General features: G+C 46.1%; 1 protein-coding gene and 1 pseudogene across 1 annotated transcript in view; one reads left to right on the top strand and one right to left on the bottom strand.

Moving 5' to 3' along the window:
* Positions 1-402: 402 nt before the first annotated feature.
* On the bottom strand, positions 403-2,380 carry LOC128941391 (forkhead box protein D1-like; annotated as a pseudogene).
* Positions 2,381-10,264: 7,884 nt separating this feature from the next.
* LOC128941390 (transcription factor BTF3-like) overlaps positions 10,265-23,622 on the top strand; it is a 29,123-nt gene continuing 15,765 nt past the window's right edge. The window contains exon 1 of the mRNA XM_054283144.1: positions 10,265-10,333. Within this exon, the coding sequence (XP_054139119.1) occupies positions 10,265-10,333 (69 nt within the window). The remainder of the gene's footprint in view (positions 10,334-23,622) is intronic.

The raw sequence follows: 23,622 nt of genomic DNA, 5'->3' as shown, positions 1-23,622 counted from the left end.
AATAAACATGAAACAAATGTACTAAAATGAATCGATTTGCTGTGCTCCATCAAGCATTTTTTTCCTGCACATCACTGTTTTTAAGCACCTAGACCTGAGAATCTCTGAACTTTAACAGTTTAGAGATATAAGTGTTTTTTAGTTGGTTTTTCTTCTTGCTTGTTTTTTTAAGGAGTAACAAGGAACTTTCCAACAGCATGACCGTCAGTCTATGCAGCACCTTGATCTGGCTTTGAATAACTATAGGTCCTGGGCAGCCTGTTGGCTGTGGAAGATGGCCCCTGAGCCCCACTGCACAAATCCCTCATCTCCACTGCTCACAGCATCTGTCAGGCATCCAGGAGGCAAAGAAACAAGATAGCCCAGCTCCTACATTCAGAAAAACTCCAAAATTCTTAACAGCTAGAGATCTGGGCCATGAAGCCAGGGGTAGCAGGGAGGGCAGTGGTCAGGTACAGGCCACTGCTGGTGCTCCACAGTGTGTCCGACTGAGGCGCAGCTCCTGCGTGTGCCGGGGCCAGGCCTCCTCACAATGATGTTCCTGATGGAGAAAGGCAAGTGGGCCAACACCATGCCGCTGCTGGGCTTGGGGGCATGCAGTGAGGCCACCAGCACTAGGCCTAGCAGGTGCATGTTGCAGAAGGGCATCCATGCCAGTTCCGCTGCTGGCAGCAAGGGGCCCAGCAGCGCAGCAAAAGCAGGCAGTGCTGATCCAGGGACACTGCTGGAGGTAGTGAGGGGCTGGCGGGCTGGCAGGGAGGAGTGATGGAAGGCAAAGAAAGTGGACTGGCGATGGTAGGGCTGAAGCTGGAGGCCACAGCCATAGGGTCTGTAGACACAGGGTGGCTGCTGCAGATCCTGGGGGCAGGGGTTGAAGGAAGAAGGCAGCAGCAGGGTTCATGGTATGCAGCAGCAGCTTGGGCGCCAAGAGCTGTTATTGCTTAAAGTACTTTCGCCAGCTCAGGAAGCTCCTGTTGTCAGACATGTTGACAGACATGGGGTCCAGCATCCAGTAGTTGCCCTTGCCAGAGTTGCTGGGATTCTGAGGAATCTTGACAAAGTAGTCACTGAGGGTGTGGTAGACAGGGACAGGCGTTCGGAAGATCTCGCGATGTGACGGAAAGGCAGGACCCTCTGTTCCCCTTAGATAAGACCCTCTGTTCCCCTTAGATAAGAAATTAACATAGGAATGTAGCCTCCCTAAACCGAATACCAGTAACTTTCCATCCCCTACCCAGTAACTTTCCACCCCTTACTAACCATAGATGGTAAAGACAGACCCACTCTGACGTAGACAGACCCCCAAGATTATAAAACCCCAAGAGATGAGATAATAAAGGCTTTTGGACCGTCCACCACATTGGTGTCTGCGTGTGTCCTTGGCCCGAGCGACCCTGGAGAGTGGGTCGCCGTGCCGTTTCCTCAGAACCAGGTCGCCTTGCCTTTTACCAGAAGGCAACATGAGGGAGATTGTGGTAGTGACGCCTTGTGAAGTCTGATCTAGAACAGAGGCTAGACGGAGTTAAAGAATAAAGTAGGTATTTATTAAAAGGCCTCAATGGATACACCTTGGGCAGTACAAGAGCCCGGACAGGGCTACACCCAAGATGAACCCCAAATGGACACAAAAATGGACGACCGGTCACGAGGTCTCTCACTTTTATAAGTTTTGGTCCATTTGCATATTGGAGTTAATTGTCTAATTATAGCTTTAGCTTATGAAGTCCCATCCTTGTTGTTTTTCTCTCTGCAGTCCACGTTGCTTATGCTCTTAGGCCTGAAATTTGAATTGGTTCTCCTTGGTCCCAAGCTAGGAAAGGAATTGTTTTGTCTACTTACTCTGTGAAGAGAGCTTACCATCTCTTAATATGAAGCTCAGAACTATACACTAACACAGTACAGAATCTGAAAAAAATAAAAGCTAAAACCGAAGGCTTCAGTGGATGCTGTTCCGACATGCAGGGAACTTCTCTCAGTAGTAGGGGAAGTGCCTGCTGATGAATTTGCAAATCTTGCTCAGCGTCAGCCACTTCTCAAGGCTCTGCAGGATGGCCATGGTGATAAGAGCAATGTAGGGAGTAAGGTGGCTTCACCAGATTGTTCTTGCCACCCCTGTGCACCCCACTACTGCTGCCTTCTGTGGACCATCCTGAAAGGGGGCCGTAAACTGTCACCCACCCCACTGCCACCACACATGCGTGACTGTAGTAGCAGGGTGTTGTCATGGAGGTCACCCACACCCTCTTTGTCTTCCTCCTCATCCTCAGTGTAGGAGTGGCAGCAGGGGTGGTGGGACTGTGGTTCCTTGTCATCCTCATCATCAGTCATCAGTCTCCTCAGGCAGCATCGACACTTCAGACATCTCCAAGTTCAGGGTCATGGCATGATGACAGGACAGTGCATTGGCAGAGTCCGGTGCGGCAAGCGAGCAGATGTGTTCCTAGCTACCACCAGGTACCTGTGCTGCTCTGCAGAGAACTGCCAGTTGCTGGTACTGCGATGCAAAAGCGCTCTTGCCACCTGCTCAGAGGCAGCAGCTGTTTTCGATTTTATTTTGGGATATTTTTGCTGCCTTGAAAAATTTCTCTCTTCTCCCCTCCTTTTTTTTTGTCTTTAGCTTTTTTGGGGGTTTGAAGGGCTGTGCCACCATGCCTGCAAATCTGTTCCCCGTTCTTTCTCCTCATTTCGACCCCCAGACATTAATGGATGCAGGACAGGAGGGAGAGCACCTAGTCCTGTGAGGAGGAGGGGGGAGAAGAAGGAGGATGCTGTAGAAGAGGAAGGGTGGAGGCAATGAACAACTGTTGTTAACCATCCTCTTTCTACTATTCATGATTTTGTAGATTTTATCACACTTTGCTAGGTCAGCTCTTTTTCAGGATGAAGCATTCTGCTTGAGAATCACTGGATTCTGTAACCCTAATTCTGTATTGTTGACAATCCTTGCCATTCTTGTCTCTGACTTCTTGTTCACCTCAGGCTGTAAGTGTTCCCAGGCATCTGTGATTGCAACAAGAGCCACATCCAAATGATCCTCCAGAAGAGCACAAGATGCCTACATTTGCTTTTCCAGTTTTTATTTTAACGTATAATTTATACTCTTTTAAGATAGTGTCTATTCACAATGCTAGTTGTGAAAAATGCCAATCACTTGTTTTTAAAATTTTAAAAGTTTAATCGTAATAAAATGGTTATAAAAATAGTAATATAATTAGAGTAATAAAATTTTGAACAATTGAGATTAGGACAATACAAGACAATAAAAACCAAAGAGTTATGGACAGTCTGGATACCTCTTTCTGGGCAAAATAAGTCCGAAAAAGGACACCCGTTAACAAAGGATTAACCCTTAAAAGCAATAGGCTGTTGCATATTCATAGATCTCATCCATTATGCATAAATTATATTCAAACAAAGGATTCTGTCTGGTCAGTGTCAACTTCTTCCTCTTAATCCTGATGGTGTCTTCATGGCTAAGCAAGGCAGGAAGAAGTTAGTTTCTTCTGATAAGAGAGCAATAAATTCTCTTTCTCTGAAAGATTTAGGTGTCCTGTGGCTGCTATCTGGTGCGAGTACCTCATTCCTTTCTTAAAAAAATATCCCACATACATAGGTCCTATTTTAACTACAAAAGTTACCTTTTGACTACAAAACTACATTTACAATACTATTAAAATGTTAATACAGCACTACTAATCAAGACAGCATAATACATATAGTAAATATCTGCGTAGAGCCATATAGCATGCACTTTTCACACTAGTGGAGGAATCATTGATTTTCAAAATGAAGCACTGGACCTTGTAGCTAATGCAGCAGGGTCTTCATCATATGAACAAATGTTTGTTTCGGTTACATTTGATTTCATGTCTCCACTAGCTATTGAAAACCTTTCCAACATTCTCCAGACCCAAATTTTTTGTTGTAGACAAGCTCTGGCAAATTAGGAGGAAGATTCCATAACTAATGTCTCAGATATTTCAGATATTTTCAATTTAATTCTGTAGCAAGGCAAATAAGCCCTGAAGGAGTATGATCCCATTCATAAATGCAGTGAAGATTGGCAGGTAGGCTTTTTGTTCACTTATAAATCTTTGGGGATAAGCTATACTGTGATAAAAGAGGAGATTGATTTTTCATCTAAAACTAAGGGGGTGGCAGGTTCCTACCAGGGCTTGAGCAGAATTAATTGATAATACTACAGAAGGAGGATAATGTTGGGGGTTGGGTTTTTTCTTTTTTTTACTTGTTACTTGTGGAATTTTTTTTCCCATTGAGTTGCTAAGAAGCACTGATGGCTGTGTGCTCTAAGAAGCACTGATGGCTGTGTGCTTGAGAAGGCGGGGAGGGGGAACTCCTTTGGGTTTTTTGAGAGTTTCTCTGGAGTGGGGGGGGGGGGAGGGGATGGGGATGGACGACACAGATATCGAGAGAATAGAGGCAGCTAAAAAGACGAGGGCTGGAGAGTTGGGAACGCTGTCTCTCACTCTGCTGAGTGTTGGAGGAGTATGGTCGGACCTGCTGCTTGGGGAAAGGAATTCACTGCCACTACCATAACCCAGCGGAGAACCTTCCTTCTGCTGCTGGGCCCCGCATCCCCCTGCCCTGCCAGGACATCCCGCAGGTTCCAGCTATTGCCATGGAGTTTCTGATACATCTCGTCCACCACCCCGGGATTTTCTGCTCATCCCTGCTGTTCCAGCCTGCTGCTTCCGAGAGTCCTGCTAAGGGCACCGGGATCGACTGCCCCAAGGGTTGGTGAAGCAAATTCTCTCTTCCATCCCTTCCCATCTCGGCCGAGCCGCCATTGCCACCTGCTCCCCAGGCCCGTGCCGGAGCGCCCCCTGCAGCCGTGTGGGGATCATCGCACCTGCCCTACCCACTGGGCAGCACCCCTGCTGGCTGTGGCCGTAACTACACCAAAGGGGAAAAGTGCCTGCAGCCGAAAAGGCTGTTACTGGATTCCTGGTTCCTGGTTCTGTTATTATTAATGATGTAGTTGCTGTTGCTTTGTTTGCCTTGTTATACATACTAGTAAAGAATTGTTATTCCTATTCCCATATCTTTGCCTGAGAGCCCCTTAATTTCAAAATTATAATAATTCAGAGGGAGGGGGTTTACATTCTCCATTCCAAGGGAGGCTTTCTGCCTTCCCCAGCAGACACCTGTCTTATAAAGCAAGACAAAGACCTTCACCCCCATCCAGCCTCCCCACCTCTGGCCACCTGCACTCATCATTTACCTCCCACTGAACATCAAACTGGATCAGGAGGCCTAGAAAGTCAAAGGCAAAATCCAGAATCAATTTCACACTTGCAGCTGCCAAGACATTAGTCTAAGGGTGCATGTTGAAAGGTACACATCTGAAAGCGTGGCAAATTTAGTCCTGGTTCATCCCGGGCTATAAATGTGCCATCCTTGGGTAGGACTGTTCTGGTTTGGGGTCATATCTTAACAACTTTTTTGACGTGCAACTCAGCAGTGGTCAAAACATTTCTGTGATCATGGCTTAAGCAATCAAGTTTTCTTGAATTCTGGGTATAGGACATCTACAGGAATAATCTATTTGCTTGATCCTGTCATCTGTGCATTAATATAAGGTACCATCTTTTTCATACATAGACGGTGAGGAATGCTGTGACTTTTGACTTTTATCTATTCTCTAGCAAGATCTTAATTGTTGCTTTCTACCATGAGAGACTAACATGAAAGCTTTTCTAGGCAAGCCTTTACCAATCTGATTAACATCTACTCTGAAGTATTTGGTAAAGAAGTCAGGGGATTCTTCATGCAGCATTTCTCTAACTATTCTCTAATTGTCCTCTGTGGGTTGTTATAGAGACATCTCATAGCTCATGAAAGGCTTGTGATGTGGCTTGAAGCCCAGGTATTTTGGGTTGCTGAGTTTAAGTGTTACAGGCATGGTGAAAAAAAGAAACTATTTACTGAGGAACTCGATCTCTTCCTAGACACTGAAGTCTATTACTCCATAGAACCCACCAATGCATAGTACAACACTAATATATGAGATGAAAATAGCACTGTACCTAAATTTCTTCTTCCTGGGCTCCCATTCAATGTTTATATATTTAGTATCTCTTCAAAAGTTAAGGATTCTTTAGTGAATCTTATGTCTCAACTTTGAGAAATAGTTTCTTTTCTGTTCATATCTCTCATAACACCTTTGTTCCTGGACCCCCTAATGCTGCTATTTTCCTTCACTAGATTAATAACATATGTTCATATTTTAAAAAAAAATTATCAGTTCCCCCATAATGTCCTGGAGCATCTACATTAGGAATGAGAACATTATTATTTCCTATGGTGCTTTGTTGATGTGCCATATACTTCTGCTTTCTTGACTGTTGAATATAGCACTCTTTTGAACAAACATTCCCTAAAGAGACTAAATGTTAGGCAGATTTCCTTTACTGCCTGAAAATACATTGAATATGTGATCTTTGTGATCATTGTCAATCAGGACAAATACTACTCCCCTTTAGCCCAACCACTTATGTCTATGATCTGTGATTTGTTTCCTGAATATGATACTAACTTAACACCTCAACATACCATGTTATTACTTAGTACTGGACATGCCTTTCAGGAGAGCTTTTCCACTGGCACTTTAATAGCAACTTTTGTCATTATTCTGCCTTTCACATAATTTAGGAGACAATTTTCATGATGTCAGGAAAATTAATCCCCAAACATCAGAGGTTTCTGTCCAAAAAGGAGACAGAAGAGTCCTTTTACTTTATTCGAATAAAGGGAGAGGCCATGGGGCATTCCCCTGGGGTTCAAATTTTTGGAGGACGCAGCCTCCTTTTTATCATAATTTCCTGGCCGCATTTCCCTTCTCTCTTTCCCCATTGGCAGTCTGTACTTGAGAGGTACAGACTACCCGATATGCCTGATACCAAAGATTTCCCTCTAATGTATTACCCTCCCTTTTAATTTTTCATTCTTATGGAATTTAGGGGTTTCTCCCATTGTTTCTTTCAATGTCCAATTTCATTTATCAGCAAACCTAAAGTTTATTTGTAAAAGCAAATATCTTTTTCCATTCATCAATCAGTGGAATCCTTCCCATTGTTTCTTTTATCTCTTAGTGCTAGTTTTCTCTACCAGCAGACCCACAGCTTGTTTATAAAGACAAATCTGCCATTCCTCTCAATGACTAACCATTTGAATGGTCTTTTTCCATTTCTATGATGCTTCTGTGCAGCTAATGAACTTTGCTTCAATAATGTATATTCTTTGAGGATTAAGATCCTAAGTTTCATCCTTTTTCAGAACTGAAAGGATGCTTGCTGAGCTCACACTGTTTCAGTACTACAGGCTTTGGCTCTGTTTCATTTCTCACCAGAAGTTCTTCAGATACAAGTAAAAACAGTTTTAGGTTTATGTTTTCTATGATGCAATTACACAAAAAGGACTGGAGAAAAGAAGCCAATAGTATTGTAACATTCTAAAATGCTTTTTCTCTGATGCAAAGGTTGCTTTTGGAAGGTCAGCTGTTCATTCCAGGAAATGTAACCAAATTTTACAGACTCCCTTAAACTGTAGTTCTTCAATTGATTCAGTTGATTCAACTCAGTGATGTGGTTTTCAGCATAATTTGTCTTCAAAACCTCTGTAGAAGTCCATCCGAAAATCCTTCATTTTTTGCCTCACAATTGTCATGAGAAAAGACTACCGAAGGGTTAAAACTGGTGAGCCAGTTAGGAAAGAAAGTCTCATGCTTATCTAGTGTGTTCACAAGTAGTGTTTGCAGAACACGCCATGCTGTACTGGAAGGGGGCATGCTGCCCTTTTCCGGACAATTGAACTGGACTTTCTTCCAAACTCCTGAGCTGGCTGGACTGAGCTCTGGGGTGGCTCCCCCCCCCGCTCCATGAGAAGACCCCTCTTGCCTGTCTTCAACCACCGTGACGGACCAACAGAGATGCGAATCCCCTCATCAAGGAACCAAGAACCCCTCTGGCACCCTATTGGCACCCCCATGGCACCCCCATGGTACCCCTCTGGCAACCTCCTTTCAGAGACTGGGACTGTACTCCCTCCCACCTCAGGGAGGGGGAGAAACCTAACGTACCTGTGAGCATTCGGCCATGATTCTTCTCCCCTCCATGGAAACCTAATTTCAGCCACCCTTCCCCCATCCAAGAACAGTATATCTTGGGGGTTCGGTTCAACTGCCCTTCAAGTACTCCCCAAGATGTGTACCAGCGAGTTTCGGCGGCGGGACCCCGAAGACATCACGTTTTGGTAGCTATATCCCATTCTCTGATCTCCTTTCCTCCCTTTTTCCTTGTCCTACCCTTCTCTTCCCCGGATCCCCTAACCAAACGCATATTTAGCTGTGGTTATCATCAATAAAATTGCATTTTGTTGATTTGTTACTGCAAAACCCCTGTGCCTTTGTTGGTTATATTTGCACCCAAAAGTCGTTCGTCACCCGTTCATTTCGGGCGGACCTTCACAACCTCACACGAGAGAATATGATATTATACCTCCAAGCCAGTGAATCCTAGCCTGACAGCTAGGACTGCACTTTCTACAACTTCTATCTTGGAATAATCTTTCTGTGATTCATTTTCACTTCAGTATTTCAGCTTATTAAAACATTTTGTATGTTTGCAATCATCAATTTGCCTTGTAATTCTGAAATATTTTTTTTATATTGATGTCAGGCTGTGAATCTGAAGAATTGTATGGAGTTTACGAGGCCAGGTTTTGGTAGCAGGAGGGCTACAGGGGTGGCTTCTGTGAGAAGCTGCTAGAATCTTCCCCCATGTATGGCAGAGCCAATGCCAGCTGGCTCCAAGACAGACTCACCAATGGCCAAGGCCAAGCCAATCAGAGATGGTAGTAGTACCTCTGTGACAACATATTTAAGAAAGGAAAGAGGTTAGTGTGCAAAAGCAATTGCAGCCAGAGAAGAGAGGACTGAGAATATGTGGGAGCAACAACCCTGTAGGCACCAAAGTTAGTAGAGAAGGAGGGGGAGGAGGTGCTCCAGGCACCAGAGCTGAGTGTCCCCTGCAGTGCACGGTGAAGACCGTGGTGAAGCAGCTGTCCCCCTGCAGCCCAGGAGGTCCCTGAGGAAACAGAGATCTACCCGCAGCCTGTGGAAGACCCCAGGCTTAAGTAGGTGGATGCACCCAAAGAAGGTTTTGACCCCATGGGAAGCCCATGCTGGAGCGAGCTCCTGGCAGGATATGTGGACCTGTGGAGAGGAGGACCCCCACACTGGAGCAGGTTTGCTGGTCAGACTTGTGACCCTATGGGGGACCCACACCAGAGCAGCTCATGAAGAACTGGATCTAAAAGAAAAATCATGGATACGGGGACAAGGTTTGAATTGCATCACCAAGAGAGAAAATACAGCATTTAAATATCTTCTAGGGAAAAAAAAAATAAGGACATATCCATTAATCGAAAAAAAAAAAACCCTGCCAGGCGAGGCTGCAAGCAAGAGAAGGTGGGGGAAGCAGGGAGGGAAGGGAGATAGGCCACACACCCCAAACCAGATCGCAAACAGAAACGAACACGCCCGAAGGGAGGGGGGAAGAGGGGGAAGAGAAGGGGGGGCAGCGGGGAAGAGGCGCGGACTTTACCTTGCATCCCAGCTCAGCCACAAAAATAAATTTTCTTTTAGCAGCACAGCAAGCTTACTAGACTCCATGGCTCTGCAAGTAGCGTCACCTCCACTCACTGTCTCATGCTTTTAACTCCTCCCGCGGTGGCGGCTCCTCCTCTCCAGATTTCACTGCCGTATAGGGCGCACTCTCCTGGCTTAGGCAGTGGCAGAGCGGCGTGCCTGGTCTCCCTTCCGGCCGCCATCTCGCGTGTTGTGCTCTATCCTCATCCCACTCCCACAACTCTCATTTCTCGGCGCTCTGGCACCGCTGCTTCCGCTCTAAGAAGGTACAAAGGAGACGGTGGGGGAGGGACTAGCGTGGAATTTGTTGCGCGACCAAGGGCTGCGGGTTAGTGGGCGGCTGTGGTTGGAGCAAGGCAAGGCATGGCATTTACGGGCAGGGCCTCAGGAGAGCTGTGTATGGCACTGTGTGTGGCAGACCGACCGCTCCGTTCTCCATTAGGGCTTGGACGGCTTCCCGTCGGGTGTGCGAGTGTAGTGAGGGGTAGCTGCGGAGCCCCTTGAACTCACCTACCTTACTGCCGGGCCCAGGTTGTGGCCTGGGCCGCCGAGTGCTTCCTGACCTGTTTTACATGGGTGCTCTTGTTGCTTCCACAGATGAAAGAAACGATCATGAACCAAGAAAAGCTTGCTAAGCTCCAGGCCCAAGTGCGCATTGGTGGCAAGGTAGGAACTGTCTCTCATCCCTGCCTTCAGGATTGTGTGTCACGGTCCATACACTGGGCCTCTGATGTGGGATCCTGAAAACTTGGGTGGGGAGCAGCCTTAAAGACTCCTGCCTTGGCTGGACTGTCCTTGGGGGAAACTGCACTGCTGCAGTGATCTCTAGTCAATTCAGTAGAAGCAGAATGTAGGAGTTGAACCTCCAGCCTTTTCTGTTTGGATTTATCTTATAGCTGACTTGTAGCCTATATTCTTAGATAGGCTATATTAAAAGGCATCTGGGATGGGGCAACCCTGGATGTATGTACGAACTAAGGAATGAAAAATAGAGCAGCACTACAGAAAGGGACCTTGGGGAACTGGTCAATGGTAAGTTGGATATGAGTCAGCAGTGCCCTGGCAGCCAGGAGGGCCAGCCGTGTCCTGGGGTGCATCAGGCACAGTATTGCCAGCCAGTCAAGGAAGGTGATTGTCCTGCTCTGCTCTGCACTGGTGCAGCCTTAACTCAACTACTGTGTGCAGTTTTGAGCACCACAATATAAGAAAGTGTTACAAACAACTGTTTGAGATCACTTAAAAAATCAGCTGCAAGGGTATCGGTAAAGTCCAGATTTAATATTAAGTGACAGCGTGACAAAGTTTGTTGACAAAATTCACTCTATTACTTACTAGACAGTTAAGGCACACCAAGGAAAACAAGCAACAACAAAACCAAACAAAATCCAGGCAATCAAAACAGAAATGAACTGGGAACTATCTGGGGGGGATGCGGGGGTATGCATGTGTGTGGGCATGTGGCAAAAGGATAGTGAGGGCAAGGATAAAAAGGAATACAGCCTAAAAGCTTAACAGCACTCAAACTTAACAGTACTTTAAGTTAACTTATACTTGAAACCTAAGAATTTAACAAAGGAACAACACTTATACTATAACCATAACAACTGAGGAATAGCACTCGCAGCATTTAACTTAGCTTATGACTTAACCTTACTTACAGGCCTAACCTACTTAGATATCTAAGGTACTTAAACACCTAAGAAAGCAGCATTTCTCCCAGGTTTCCTATAGCACATGTGCATGTGTATGCACACAGACATAAAGAATCAGTGCAAGTTACCTGTGAAAAATTCCCCTCAAGTGTAAGTGAAATATTAATTTCAGATGGCTTTGCACCTCCCCAGTGGGTGAAGGGTCAGGCCTTGAGGAGTGGAGGTGTTGTCCCAGGACTCGACGTAATTCAGCAATCCTCTGAGTACAGCAAACATGAGAGTTTGCTGCGTCTAAGAGGCCCCACTCAGAGGGAGGTTGCTGTTCACAGCCTGCTGCAGTCTAGAAGAGCTCAAAGGGTCTCATTTTAGACCATTGTTTATAGGGTCGCAAGAGAGTGGGCTTTAGTCATAACAGTGTTTCATCCTGGACACAGTTTGGGTCAACACTTTCTTTGAAACTGTGAGAACAGGGATATTATGCCATTCAGACAAGGAAAACAGTTTCCAAGGCTGTTCATAAAGAAAAATGGAGCTCATTAGCAGCAGTTCCTGGGAGCAGACAGTGTTTCTGATAAGCTCAAGAAGAGCTGAGCCCATGTGCTGTTTGTCAAGGCTGAGGCCTAACAAGCATTTCTGAGATCACAGTGTGGCCTGGAAAAAGGGGGGTATGCATCACCACAGAAAGATATAAAGCTACTAGAGAGCATCCAAAGGAGGGCTACAAAGATGGTAAAGGGTCTAGAGGGGAAGCCATATGAGGAGTAGCTGAGGTCACTTGGCTTGTTCAGACTGGAGAAGAGGAGACCTCAGGCTACAACTGTAGTTTCAGTCTACAACTTCCTCACAAGGGGAAGCGAAGGGCAGGCACTGATCTCTTCTCTCTGGTGACCAGTGATAGGACCCGAGGGAATGGCATGAAGCTATGTCAGGGGAGGTTTAGTTTGGATAGTAGGAAAAGGTTTTTCACCCAGAGGGTGGTTGGGCACTGGAACAGGCTCCCCAGGGCAGTGGTCACAACCCCAAGCCTGTCTGAGTTCAAGAAGCATTTGGACAATGCTCTCAAGCACATGGTGTAAATCCTGGGGCTGTCCTGTGCAGAGTCAGGAGTTGGACTCTGATCCTTGTGGGTTACTTCCAGCTCAGGATATTCTATGATTAAGATTTGAAGTAAGTAGACCTTTAACAGTAAATGATCTTGGGTATAGTTTTCATAATAGACTAGAGAGCTATACTCCAAATTCTCATGACAAATCTTTAAGATGCCCATGGCTGTTTTCTTGCTTTTTAGAACAAAGCTGGGGTTTCTGTATTTCTCATACTCTTATCATTGTAGAATAACATGCGTAGAAGACCTTTTTATTTTAACATCTGAATTTATGTAGCTTTGTGATTACTTATAATCTGAAAATAAAAAATTATGTTGAGTATAGTTGTATGCTAGTAAACATGTTAATTACAGTTTCAGTTTTAAGGCAAGAATTTGTTAGCAATTTTTTTGTTTCTATACCTGAGAAATGTGCACACAATACAGGCTTGTATTTAGAACACAAGCTATTCTAAAATAAGACAATGGGAGCAGTGGTAAAGGACTCTGGAGTGCAGGTAGTTTTTTCATCAGTCTTCCTGATCAAAAGGAAGGAGTTTGAAAGTGTTAGTCAAATTTGGCAAATCAAAAAATGGTTACAGTACTGGTGCCACAGTTGGGGGTTTGGCTACCTAGACTATAGGACTTGGTTTGAGAAACCTGGTCTGTTAGGGGATGATGGGTCCATCTGTCAGAGAAGGGAATCTTTTTCAGTCATAGGCTTGCCAAGCTGGTGAAGAGGGTTCTAAACCAAAATTGCCGAGAGAGGGGAAACTCAGTCCATCCCACTCCTCCTGGTTAGATGCCAGGGCCGGGGAGAGATGCCCAAAGCCTGGAGAGGGATCACAGGTCAGTAGGAGAGCATCTGAAGAGCAGCACCAAAGAATTCCAGCCAGTAAATCAGCTTCATCAGGGACCCAACTTAAATTCCTCTATGCAAACACATGCAGCATGGGGAATAAACAGGATGTGCACATGCCTCCAGGGCTATGATCTTACTGGCAACACAGAGACATGGTAGGAGGCTCCTGTGATGAGTGTTTGAATAGAAGGACACAGGCCCTTTAGGAAGGACAGGCAGGGGAGACAAGAAGGTGGTGTTGCCCTTTATGTCAATGGAGTGCATGGAGCTCCACCTGGGGATGGATGAGAAACTGACAGAGTTTATGGGTCAGGATTATAAGGAGGGCAGGGACAGGTGACATTATAGTGGGAGTCTACTACAGGCCACCTGATCAGGAAGACAGAGTGGGTAAGACTCTCTACAGACAGCTAGAAACAGTCTCACATTCAGAAGCCCTGGTCCTCGTGGGGGACTTCAACCACCCTGATACCTGTTGGAGGGACAACACAACAAAGCACTAGCAATCCAGGAGGTTCCTGGAATGGGTTGATGACTTCCTTCTCCTAGTGACAGAGAAGCCAATGAGGCAAGGGGCTATGCTGGACGTTATTCTCACCAACAAGGAGGGGCTGGTGGGGAGGGTGAAACTCAAGGGCAGCCTGGGCTGCCCTGACCATGAAATGGTGGAGTTTGAGATCCTTGGGGCAGCAAGGAGTGCACACAGCAATCTCACTGCCCTGGGCTTCAGGAGAGCAGACTTGGGCCAGTTCAAGGATCTGCTTGGTAGATCTCGGGGTCTCTAGTTGGTTAGAGTGACCCCGAGATAGGTTAGAAAGTGTCTTTTCCCAGCCCGGCGGTCAAAGAAGGAGTCAGAACTCTTAATTTCTGGGTCTCAAGGTTGTTTATTGTATCTTATCTATAAAATTCTTTCTCCTGTCCTGCTGAGGTCCGCTCAGCAGGTCAGTCAGAGGCACTCTGCCTGCCCCCGGGGTGGTGTTATCTTTTTATACTAAAAACTACATGTACAATATTTACAATTACTTTCCAATACCTATCACCTATGTCAGAGAGTGAGCTTCTATTCTAAACCAATCTAAAAGTGCTAACATCACAGCAGAAGATGGAGGCCAAGAAGAAGAAGGAGAAAGGCTGGACATGCCCAGATTCCTCCATCTTGCTCCATGAACCCCCATTCTAAAAACCTCAAAAATCTATTTTTCACCCCATGATAAATTCACTGTCATTCTACTTAAACTTTCGTGGCTTGTAATTCTTCATATAAAGTTTGGTAATTGTTTTTTCCAAGGGCTAAATCAAAGGCACAGGGGTCTTGGGCTCTGTGCCAAGGTCTCTGAGCCCCCTGGGCAGGGGCTCAAGTCCTCCAGGGCAGCCAGAGGAATTTCCTGGGTTCTGACAAATAGAGTGCCATGGTATAGGGCCCTGGAGGGAAGAGGGGCCCAAGAAAGTTGGTTGATATTCAAGGATCACCTCCTCCAAACTCAGGAGCAATGCATTCCAACAAAGAGGAAATAAGGCAAAAATGCCAGGAGGCCTGTGTGGATGAACAAAGAGGTCCTGGACAAGCTCAAACAGAAAAAGGAAGCCCACAGAGGGTGTAAGCAAGCACAGGTAGCCTACGAGGAATACAGAGAGATTATCTGACCAGCTAGAGATCAGGTTGGGAAAACTAAAGCACTGATAAAATTAAATATGGCCAGGGATGTCAAGGGTAACAAGAAAATCTTCTATAGGTACGTCAGTGATAAAAGGAGGACTAGGGAAAATGTGTGCCCTTTCTGGAAGGATATGGGAGACCTGGTTACCCAAGACATGGAGAAGGCTGAAGTACTCAATGACTTTTTTGCCTCGGTTTTCACCAGCACACCACCTGAGTTGTAGAAGGTGAATGCAGGGATTGGGAGAACGAAGAATCACCCACTCTAGGAGAAAAACAGGTTTGAGACCATTTAAGGAACCTGAGGGTGCAAAAGTCCCGGTGACCTGATGAGATGCATCCACAGGTCCTGAGGGACCTGGCAGAGGAAGCAGCTAAGCCAGTATCCATAATATTTGAGAAGTTGTGGCAGTTCAATGGAGTTCCCACTGACTGTAAAAGGAGAAATATAACCCATGTTTTTAGAAAGGAAAATGAGGAAGACCAAATTACAGGCCCATCAGTCACCTGTTTGGTGTCCAGCAATATAATGGAAGAGATTCTCCTGGTAACTATGCTAAGGCACATGGAAAATAGGGATAATTTGTGACAGGCAACATGGCTTCACTAAAGGCAAATTGTGCCTGACAAATTTGGTGGCCTTCTATGATAGGGTTATGGTATTGGTGGATGAGGGAAGAGTGGCTGATATAATCTACTTGGACTTGTGCAAAGCATTTGACACTGTCCCACGTGACATCCTTGTCTCAGCTGGAGAGACATGGATTTGACAGATGGACCACTCAGTGGATAAGGAATCAGTTGGATGGTCATACTCAGAGTTGTGGTCAACAGCTCAATGTCCAAGGGGACAGCAGTGACTAGTGGTATCCTCAGGGGTCAGTATTTGGACCAGCACTGTTTAACATCTTTGTTGGCCACATGATCAGTGGGATTGAGTGCACCCTCAGCAAGTTTGTTGACAACACCAAGCTGTGTGGTGCAGTCAACACACTGGAGGGAAGGGAGCCCATCCAGAGGGACCTGGACAAACTTGAAAAATGGGCCCCTGAGAAGCTCATGAAGTTCAGCAAGGCCAAGTGTGAGGTCCTGCATCTGAGCCAGGACAATCCCAAGCATGAGTACAGGCTGGGTAGAGAATGGATGGAGAGCAGCCCTGGGGAGGAAGACTTGGGGGTGATGGTTGATGAGAAGGTCAACATGACTTGGCAATGTATGATTGGTACCCAGAAAGCCAACATTATCCTGGGCTGCATCAAAAGAAGTGTGACAGGCAGGTCAAGGGAGACGATTCTGCTCCACTCTTGTGAGATCCCACCTGGAGTACTGCATCCAGCTCTGGCATCCCCAACATAAGAAGGACATGGACCTGTTGGAGTGAGTCCAGAGGAAGCCATGAAGATGCTCTGAGGGCTGGAGCACCTCTGATGTGGTGACAGGCTGAGAGAGTTGGAGCTGTTAAACCTGGAGAAGAGAAGGCTTCAGGGAGACCTGAGAGCCCCTTCCAGTGCCTAAAGGGGCTCCAGGAGAGTTGTAGAGGGACTTTTTAGAGAGTGTCTTGGTTTGAAAAGACAGGTGTCTGCTAAGGAAGGCAGAAGCTTCCCCTGAACTGGAAAAATGTAAACCCCCTCCCTCCAAATTATTATAATTTTGAAATTAAAAGGCTCTCAGGCAAAGATATGGGAATACAAATAACAGTTATTTATTAGGAAAACTAAAAATACAAAGGTAATAGTACAAACATCAACAAAAAATAACGGACAGAGTCAGAATACGACCTGACATCCTGTGGGTCAGAGTGTTGGTAGCAGTCCGATTGGATGGTGGCTGCAGTCCTCCTGCAGTGACAGGTGTGGTTCTGTTGGAGCAGTGATCCTGTAGAAGGGTGAAGTTTTCCTCTGAAGGTCCGGTAGTGGTGTAGATGGGCCTGGTCTTCCTCTGGGAATCCAGTGGAGAAGACAGCTACTCCTCTGGGAGTCCAGTGGGAAAAAGGCTGTCCTAGTGTCCCAAAATCTCAGATTATATTCAGGATGGAATGCTTGGCTCCTCTCCCTGAGCAGAGCATCTCAGGATGAGATGATGTAATTTTATCAGTCATGCAGTGACACTCAATGGCCCATTAACAGCAGATGTATCCCCAAGGGAGGATTGGTTTGTGAAAGAGATAAAGAAAACTGCCCAATTAACAGAAGATAACTGCCACACCTCTAAGAGATGGCAAATAGAATACACACATTACCTTGCAATCTAGGACAGAGAGGCATGGAGTGATGAGACAAGGGGCAACAGTTTTTAACTGAAAGAAAGTAGATTTAGATTGGACATAAGAAGCTTTTCACTATGAGGGTGTTATGGTCCGGTTTTAAAGTTATTTAGAAATTCCTCTGCCCAAATTAAGGTGCAAATGAGACCATATGCCAAAGTCAATAGTATGAGTTTTATTTAATAGTAAATATGAGAGAGAGAGAGAGAAAGAGAGACAAAAGAAGAGAAAGAAATAGAAACTAGGTGGAGGGACAGAAAGAGAGTGACAGAGACAGAATAAGGAAAATATCACCATCTGTGGATCCCAATGATGTTCCATTGATCCTCTCCATCTGGTCTTCTTGGTGGTGAAGGTTTCCCCAAAAGCATAGAATCTGCTGGGTTAATATACACTTAGGCCAGGTGGGAATATCCAGGTATCTCCCCCTGGGGGGGAATCTCTTGCAGCAGACTCTGGATCTGTTGCATCATTTTGCATCACATGCAGTCCTGTGGTGCAAGGCCTCTGGGGACTGCTTTGGGAGGCCTATGATGGATTATGACACCCTCTCAGCTGCCTCTCACGTGAATGTCCCATGAATGTGGCCTGTGGGGTTGGGGATTTTACAGCTGAGCCAGTTTGTGTAAAGGAGAATGGGTGTTCAGTGTCTCTGACCAGAGGTTACACCTTGCACCTGAAACCTCCTTCCCTCTGCCCTCATTTCAGGGGGAGTCTGTGTAAACCTGACTTCTGTGGGCTGTGGTCTTCCCCCACCCCAAACCCAGACAGATGATTCTCAGCGCACCTGCTGGGTTTGGCTTTCTTGTGAATGCATTCCTTTCCCTCAGCCTTGTTTGTTTCTCCTTAGACCTGAGATGATTGAACTATAGTGTCCCCTTTATCTTATCTAGGTGGCTTAACTAACAGTCCAAAGTTCTTCAGGAAGGTTTCTGTGGTTGTAGCTTCTTTATACACTTTTTGCTATAATGGGCAAAACTCCTTCATAAAAATGTTTAAGGCCTGAATAATTTAGGTCCTGGACAGAGCATGATGAGGCATTGGCACAGGTTGCCCCAAGAAGTTGTCTTTTTCCCATCCCTGGAAGTGTTCAAGGTCAGGTTGGACAGGGCTTAGAGAAACCTGGTCTAGTGGAAGGTGTCCCGGCCCATAGCAAGGGGTTGGAACTAAATGATATTTGAGATCTCTTCCAACCCAAACTACTCTGTGATTCTATTCAGCAGAACTCTTGTTGACAGTTTCCAGTAGCGTTTATTCATGCATTGAAACTTTTTGCCTTTAAATGGATATTTAGTGTGATAGATGAGTAATGCGATGGTTGACTCTCACAATTAAAAGGCAAATATTATGTATATATGTTAAGAGAAGTTTTATAGACTTATGTTTTACCCTGCTTGTGTTGTTATCAGAGGGTAGCCAGGGTTTGGGACATTTGGGAGGGTCGGCTTGTTACTATGGCAACGTCTGACCTCCAATCAAAATTTAAGGAAGTAAATTCCACCACTGAACAGTGAAGAAGGAGTCGATGGATAGAACTTTGAGAGGGGCAAAAGGATTAAAAGGTGGAACATCCATTGTGTGGATGAGCACATGGTGGGAAAGATCCTCTGCTCCCTGCGGCGTAATATTTTCTCTATTCAGTCTTCTGTTGTATTTTTGAGAAGGTTTAATAAACCTTTAAATTTTTGGAAGTGAGTATCATTTCTCACAATGGGGGCTCTCCCTGGGATTTACACCTTGCCCCGGTGGCACTAGAAGTTCTCAAAAGGGGAGCCCCCTCACCACAAATTTGGCGGAATTTATCAGACTCTCCCATGGCCACCAGTGGTCAGAGGTTGGAATCCCAGAGACAACAGGAGGCTGGATAAAGAAAAGAGAAGAAGAGGGGTGAGTAACATCCTCATAACTATCTTTGGCCAGATAATTATTCTATAATTCTGGTATAGGAACTTCATGCCATTACTATACTAGACCTGTCCTGGTCTGTTGAAGTTTTAGGATATTGGAGAGTAGGAGGGAACGGTGGGACACGTGGTGAAGCAGAAAGCGGGGATTTCCCCCGTGGCTGGTGAGATGCATGAGATTGAAGGATTTGTGAGGGGTTTGCAGCACTGAGCCAGCGCACACGGGGGGAGTGAGTGAGCCCACATGGGGCACTGCCTGACTCTGGTGCGCGGCCGGCGCTGTGGTTTCCCGGGCCAGCTGAGTGGTGGTAGCCGGTGGTGGCGCCAGGGGAGACCGAGCAGCAGTGGCGCTAGCCTGGCTGGCAGGCTTGTGCTAGGACGGGGACCCATGGCAGGGTTCCCAGCCAGCACACGCAAAGGGAGTCAGTGAGCCCACATGTGGCAGCACCTGACTAGTTCGCAGACAGCGCTGTGATTTCTGGAGCCAGCCGGGACTAGACTGGGAGAGGGGGGACTGCCTAGGTTTGCAGCGAGGGGGAGGGGGTGGTTGCCCAGGAGTGGGTGTAATGGTCAGCGTGGAGCGGTGGTTTGCTCACCGTTGAATTGTGACAGGGCGGAGCCAGCTGCAGGACCAAATCACAGCGGGGGAAGAGCTGCTGAGCCAGATGGGGCGGGGAGCAGAGTGTGACCCTGGGATGAAAGCCCCAGGATCATCGGTGTTTTTCAGAAGAAGTAAAGTTTTTTTCCTTTTTTCTTTTTTCTCCTTCCTTCCTTCCTTCCTTCCTTTCTTCCTTCCTTCCTTCCTTCCTTCCTTCCTTCCTTCCTTCCTTCCTTCCTTCCTTCTCCTCTCCTTCCTTCTCTCCTTCTCCTCTCCTTCCCTTCCCTTCTTAGGGAGGCAGACCTTACTGGGAGACTGTGTAATTGGCTGATTGGAGGAGGCAGGCTCTGTCAAGAGGGCCTGTGGTTGGAAAGGTGGGCTCTGTCAAGGGAAGACCTGTGATCTGCTGGTCAGGATGGGGTCATGGATGAGTAGCGAATCCCCAAGGGTAGAAGCAGAAATTGAGGAGGAACCAATGGGCATACCCCCAGATAGTCCACTGGGAAAGAAACTAGCCCGGTGGAAATATGATCCCAACACCAGAGATAAGGACAAGACCAAAATGATTCAGTACTGCGCAGTAGAATGGACCAGAAAGGAAATTAGGAGCGACCATGTATACTGGCTCAGATATGGGTCAGACAAAGGATAGATATGTCAGGCATTAAACATGTATGTAAGAGCTAAGAAACAATTAAATCAGTATTACGGCAGGGGGTTTTCAGGGTCTGTCCGACCCCGACTGCCGTAGGTGTCTGGATAGTGAAGTCTTGCTAAGCACAACCTGTCCAGGTCCCTCAGGCAGGCTCCCAGCCACAGGTAATCTTAGCAAGCAGCTCAGCTCTTAAGTGAGATCAGCTCTTTGGTGAATTCAACTCTTTAGTGATTTCAGCTCTTTGCTTGCTAAGTGCCTTGGCAGACAGAGGGGGAAAGAGGAGAAGGCTGTATGAGGTTCCACAGAGGTGTCTTTATTGGCAGCTTCTGCGAAGGGTGACAGTGACAGCTCTTCTGCTGAACAGCACAGAAATAGGAGTTTATATAGGGTATAGGGGTTTTGGGAAACAGTCCAATAGTAAGGGTCAAGGCGAATATGACCTATCGTCTTACAGACAGATAATGAGGGTCCGAAGGCGAAAGAGGGGCTTCTTAGATCCAGTCATCATGACTAGGCATTACTCATCTTAGGCAACTGACTGCCAGGGAGGCCTTGCAGGCCCTGTGGCTGCTACAAATCAGGAAGAGAGTGACTATGCTGTTTGCTGGGAAGGGGAAACCGCACCCTGAAAGGTGAGCATGTTTAAGGTAGCAGAACATAAAGAATGGGACCCATTAGACCACTTACACCCCCCCCCGCCACCTCCAGTAGCTCTAATTACACCTCCCCTACCCCTTGTTGGGCCTAGCTAAAACACCAGAAACAGGGTAGCACCCCGGGAGGAAAGCAGATCAGAGGATGGGAGCCAAGAGTCAGGATTATAATTATACCCCCTGAGGGAAATGCCACTGGCTGGGGTGCTGGGAGGAATTGGATTTGTAACCATAACTCTCAGTTCCTCTGACATGAGAATGTTTAAAAAGGAATTAAAAGGACTATTAGAGGACCCCATTGGATTAGGGGAGCAGTTAGACCAGTTTCTGGGGCCCAATATTTATACATGGGAAGAAATGCAGTCAATAATGACCATGTTGTTCACACCAGAGGAAAGACAGATGATCTGGGCAGCTGGGGTATGGATTTGGGAAAGGGAGCATGTGCAAGGACCTCCTGGGGATCTGAAAATGCCTATAGTGTGCCCCAATTGGGACCACAACAGCACTGGGGGGAGGCAAGACATGGAGGAATATAGAACATTGATTATAAGATGTATCAAAGAGGCATCACCATGTAATCAAAATGCCTGTAAGGCTTTCGATGAGCAGCAAAAGTGGGAAGAAACCCCAACAGAGTGGTTAGAAAGATGGAGGAAAAATATGAGGCAATATTCAGAGGTTGACCCTGACACAGTGGCCGGACAGATCTTACTAAAGATAAATTTCATCACTCACGCCTGGCCAGATCTATGGAGAATGTTAGAAAAATTAGATGGTTGGCAAGAAAAGAGGTTAAAAGGATCTTTTAAGGGAAGCACAGAAGGTGTATGTAAAGAGAGATGAAGAGAAGGCCAAGGTGAAAGCCAAGGTAATGGTAACTACCATTAGGGAAGGAAACATGCACATAAAGAATTACTCAGGTAAGGGGGGGGGGGGGGGCCAGAATGCCCGAATGCAGGAAGATAGATGGAGGGGGCATGAAGCCCCCTGGGACTGGACACAAAGATGAATGTTTGGGGGACAGGGGAACCTAGGACCAGTTTGCTTTTACTGTAAAAAGAATGGGCATATCAGAAAGAATTGCCCCCAGAGGAAAAAGGACCTGAGGGTCTATGAGACTGAGCAAAAAGGAGAAGCAGAAGACTAGAGGTGTCAGGGGCTTTACCTCCTGGGGACAGAATACCATCAGGAGCCCTTGATAACTTTAAAAATAGGTCCCCATGATAAAGAATTTGAATTCCTAGTAGACACGGGGGCTGAAAGAACTTGTATTTGTAGAATCCCAAAGGGGTGCAAAAAGGGTCAAGATACCGTGCAAGTAGTAGGTGCAAAAGGTGAAGGGTTCAAAGTCTTAGTTGTAAAGGAAGTAACGTTTGAAGAGGCAAATAAAATAGGAATTGGGGATGTTCTATTAATTCCAGAAGCAGGTGCAAGTTATTAAGATGGGATTTACAGGTGCAGTTAGACATTGGAGTACTCCCAGAGGAAGGGAAAATAAATGGTAGTTAAGCTTCTCCAATTAAGAGAAGAGAATGAGGAGAAAATTCATGAAATTGTGTGGGCAAAACCAAAAAATTGAGGCAAATTGAACATGAAACCAATAGTAATAAAAATAGTTAATGAGAACCATCCAGTTCAGGTATGACAATACCCACTCTCACCTGGAAGGGAGATGATGACTGCAACTGGTCTTCCAGGACCTGCTTGAAGAAGGGACCTTAGAACCATGTATGTCCCCCCATAATATACCCATATTACCAGTAAAGAAGTCAGATGGGACTTTCAGGCTTGTCCAATATTTAAGAGAAGTAAACAAATGAACAGTGAATCGATACCCTGTAGTGCCTAACCCCTATACACTTTTGAGTAATATGCCCCCATCACACCAGTGGTTTAGCGTGATAGACCTAAAAGATGGGGTTTGGGGCATGTCCACTGGCAGAGAAAAAGTAGGGATATATTTGCCTTTGAATGACAGGACCCTGATTCCGGGAGGAAGCAACAGCTTCGGTGGACTAGGTTACCCCAAGTGTTTTCTGAATCCCCAAACCTATTTGATCAAGCCCTGGGAGAAGTACTACAACTCTTCTCCATCAAACCTGTGATAAAACTCATTCAATAATTAGATGATTTGCTTCTTTCAGGATGGGAACAAAAAAAAGTTCGGGAATCCACCAAAGCATTGTTAAATTTTCTGGGAGACCAAGGACTTTGAGTATCAAAAGGGAAAATGCAATTTTTAGAGAGGGAAGTAAAATACCTAGGACATGTCATTTGCCAAGGCCGCTGATGACTGAACCCTGTGAGAATTGCGGGGTTAGTCTCACTCCCATGGCCAAATACTAAGAGGGAAGTTAGAAGGTTTCTCGTCTTGTTGGGATATTGTAGGCTGTGGATTGAAGGATACACTCAGGCCATCAGGTTCTTGTATGAAAAGTTAGTAGAAGAGGAGATTAGGTGGGATGAAGACAATGAGCAAAACTTGAAGCTTTAAGGCAAAAATTAGTCAGTGCGCCAGCACTGAGTCTTCCCGCCTTAGACAAACCCTTCTATCTGTTTGTAGATAAAGAAAGAGGGGTAGCTCATGGAGTACTAGCCCAGGACTGGGGAGGATCCAGGAAACC

This window comes from Melozone crissalis, unplaced genomic scaffold (genome assembly GCF_028551555.1).
Source record: "Melozone crissalis strain CALT ecotype California unplaced genomic scaffold, PUWL_Pcris_2 ptg000035l_1, whole genome shotgun sequence".
Taxonomy (NCBI): domain Eukaryota; kingdom Metazoa; phylum Chordata; class Aves; order Passeriformes; family Passerellidae; genus Melozone; species Melozone crissalis.
The sequence above is the reverse complement of the archived record's forward strand: the minus strand, read 5'-3'. Positions and strand labels throughout refer to the sequence as shown.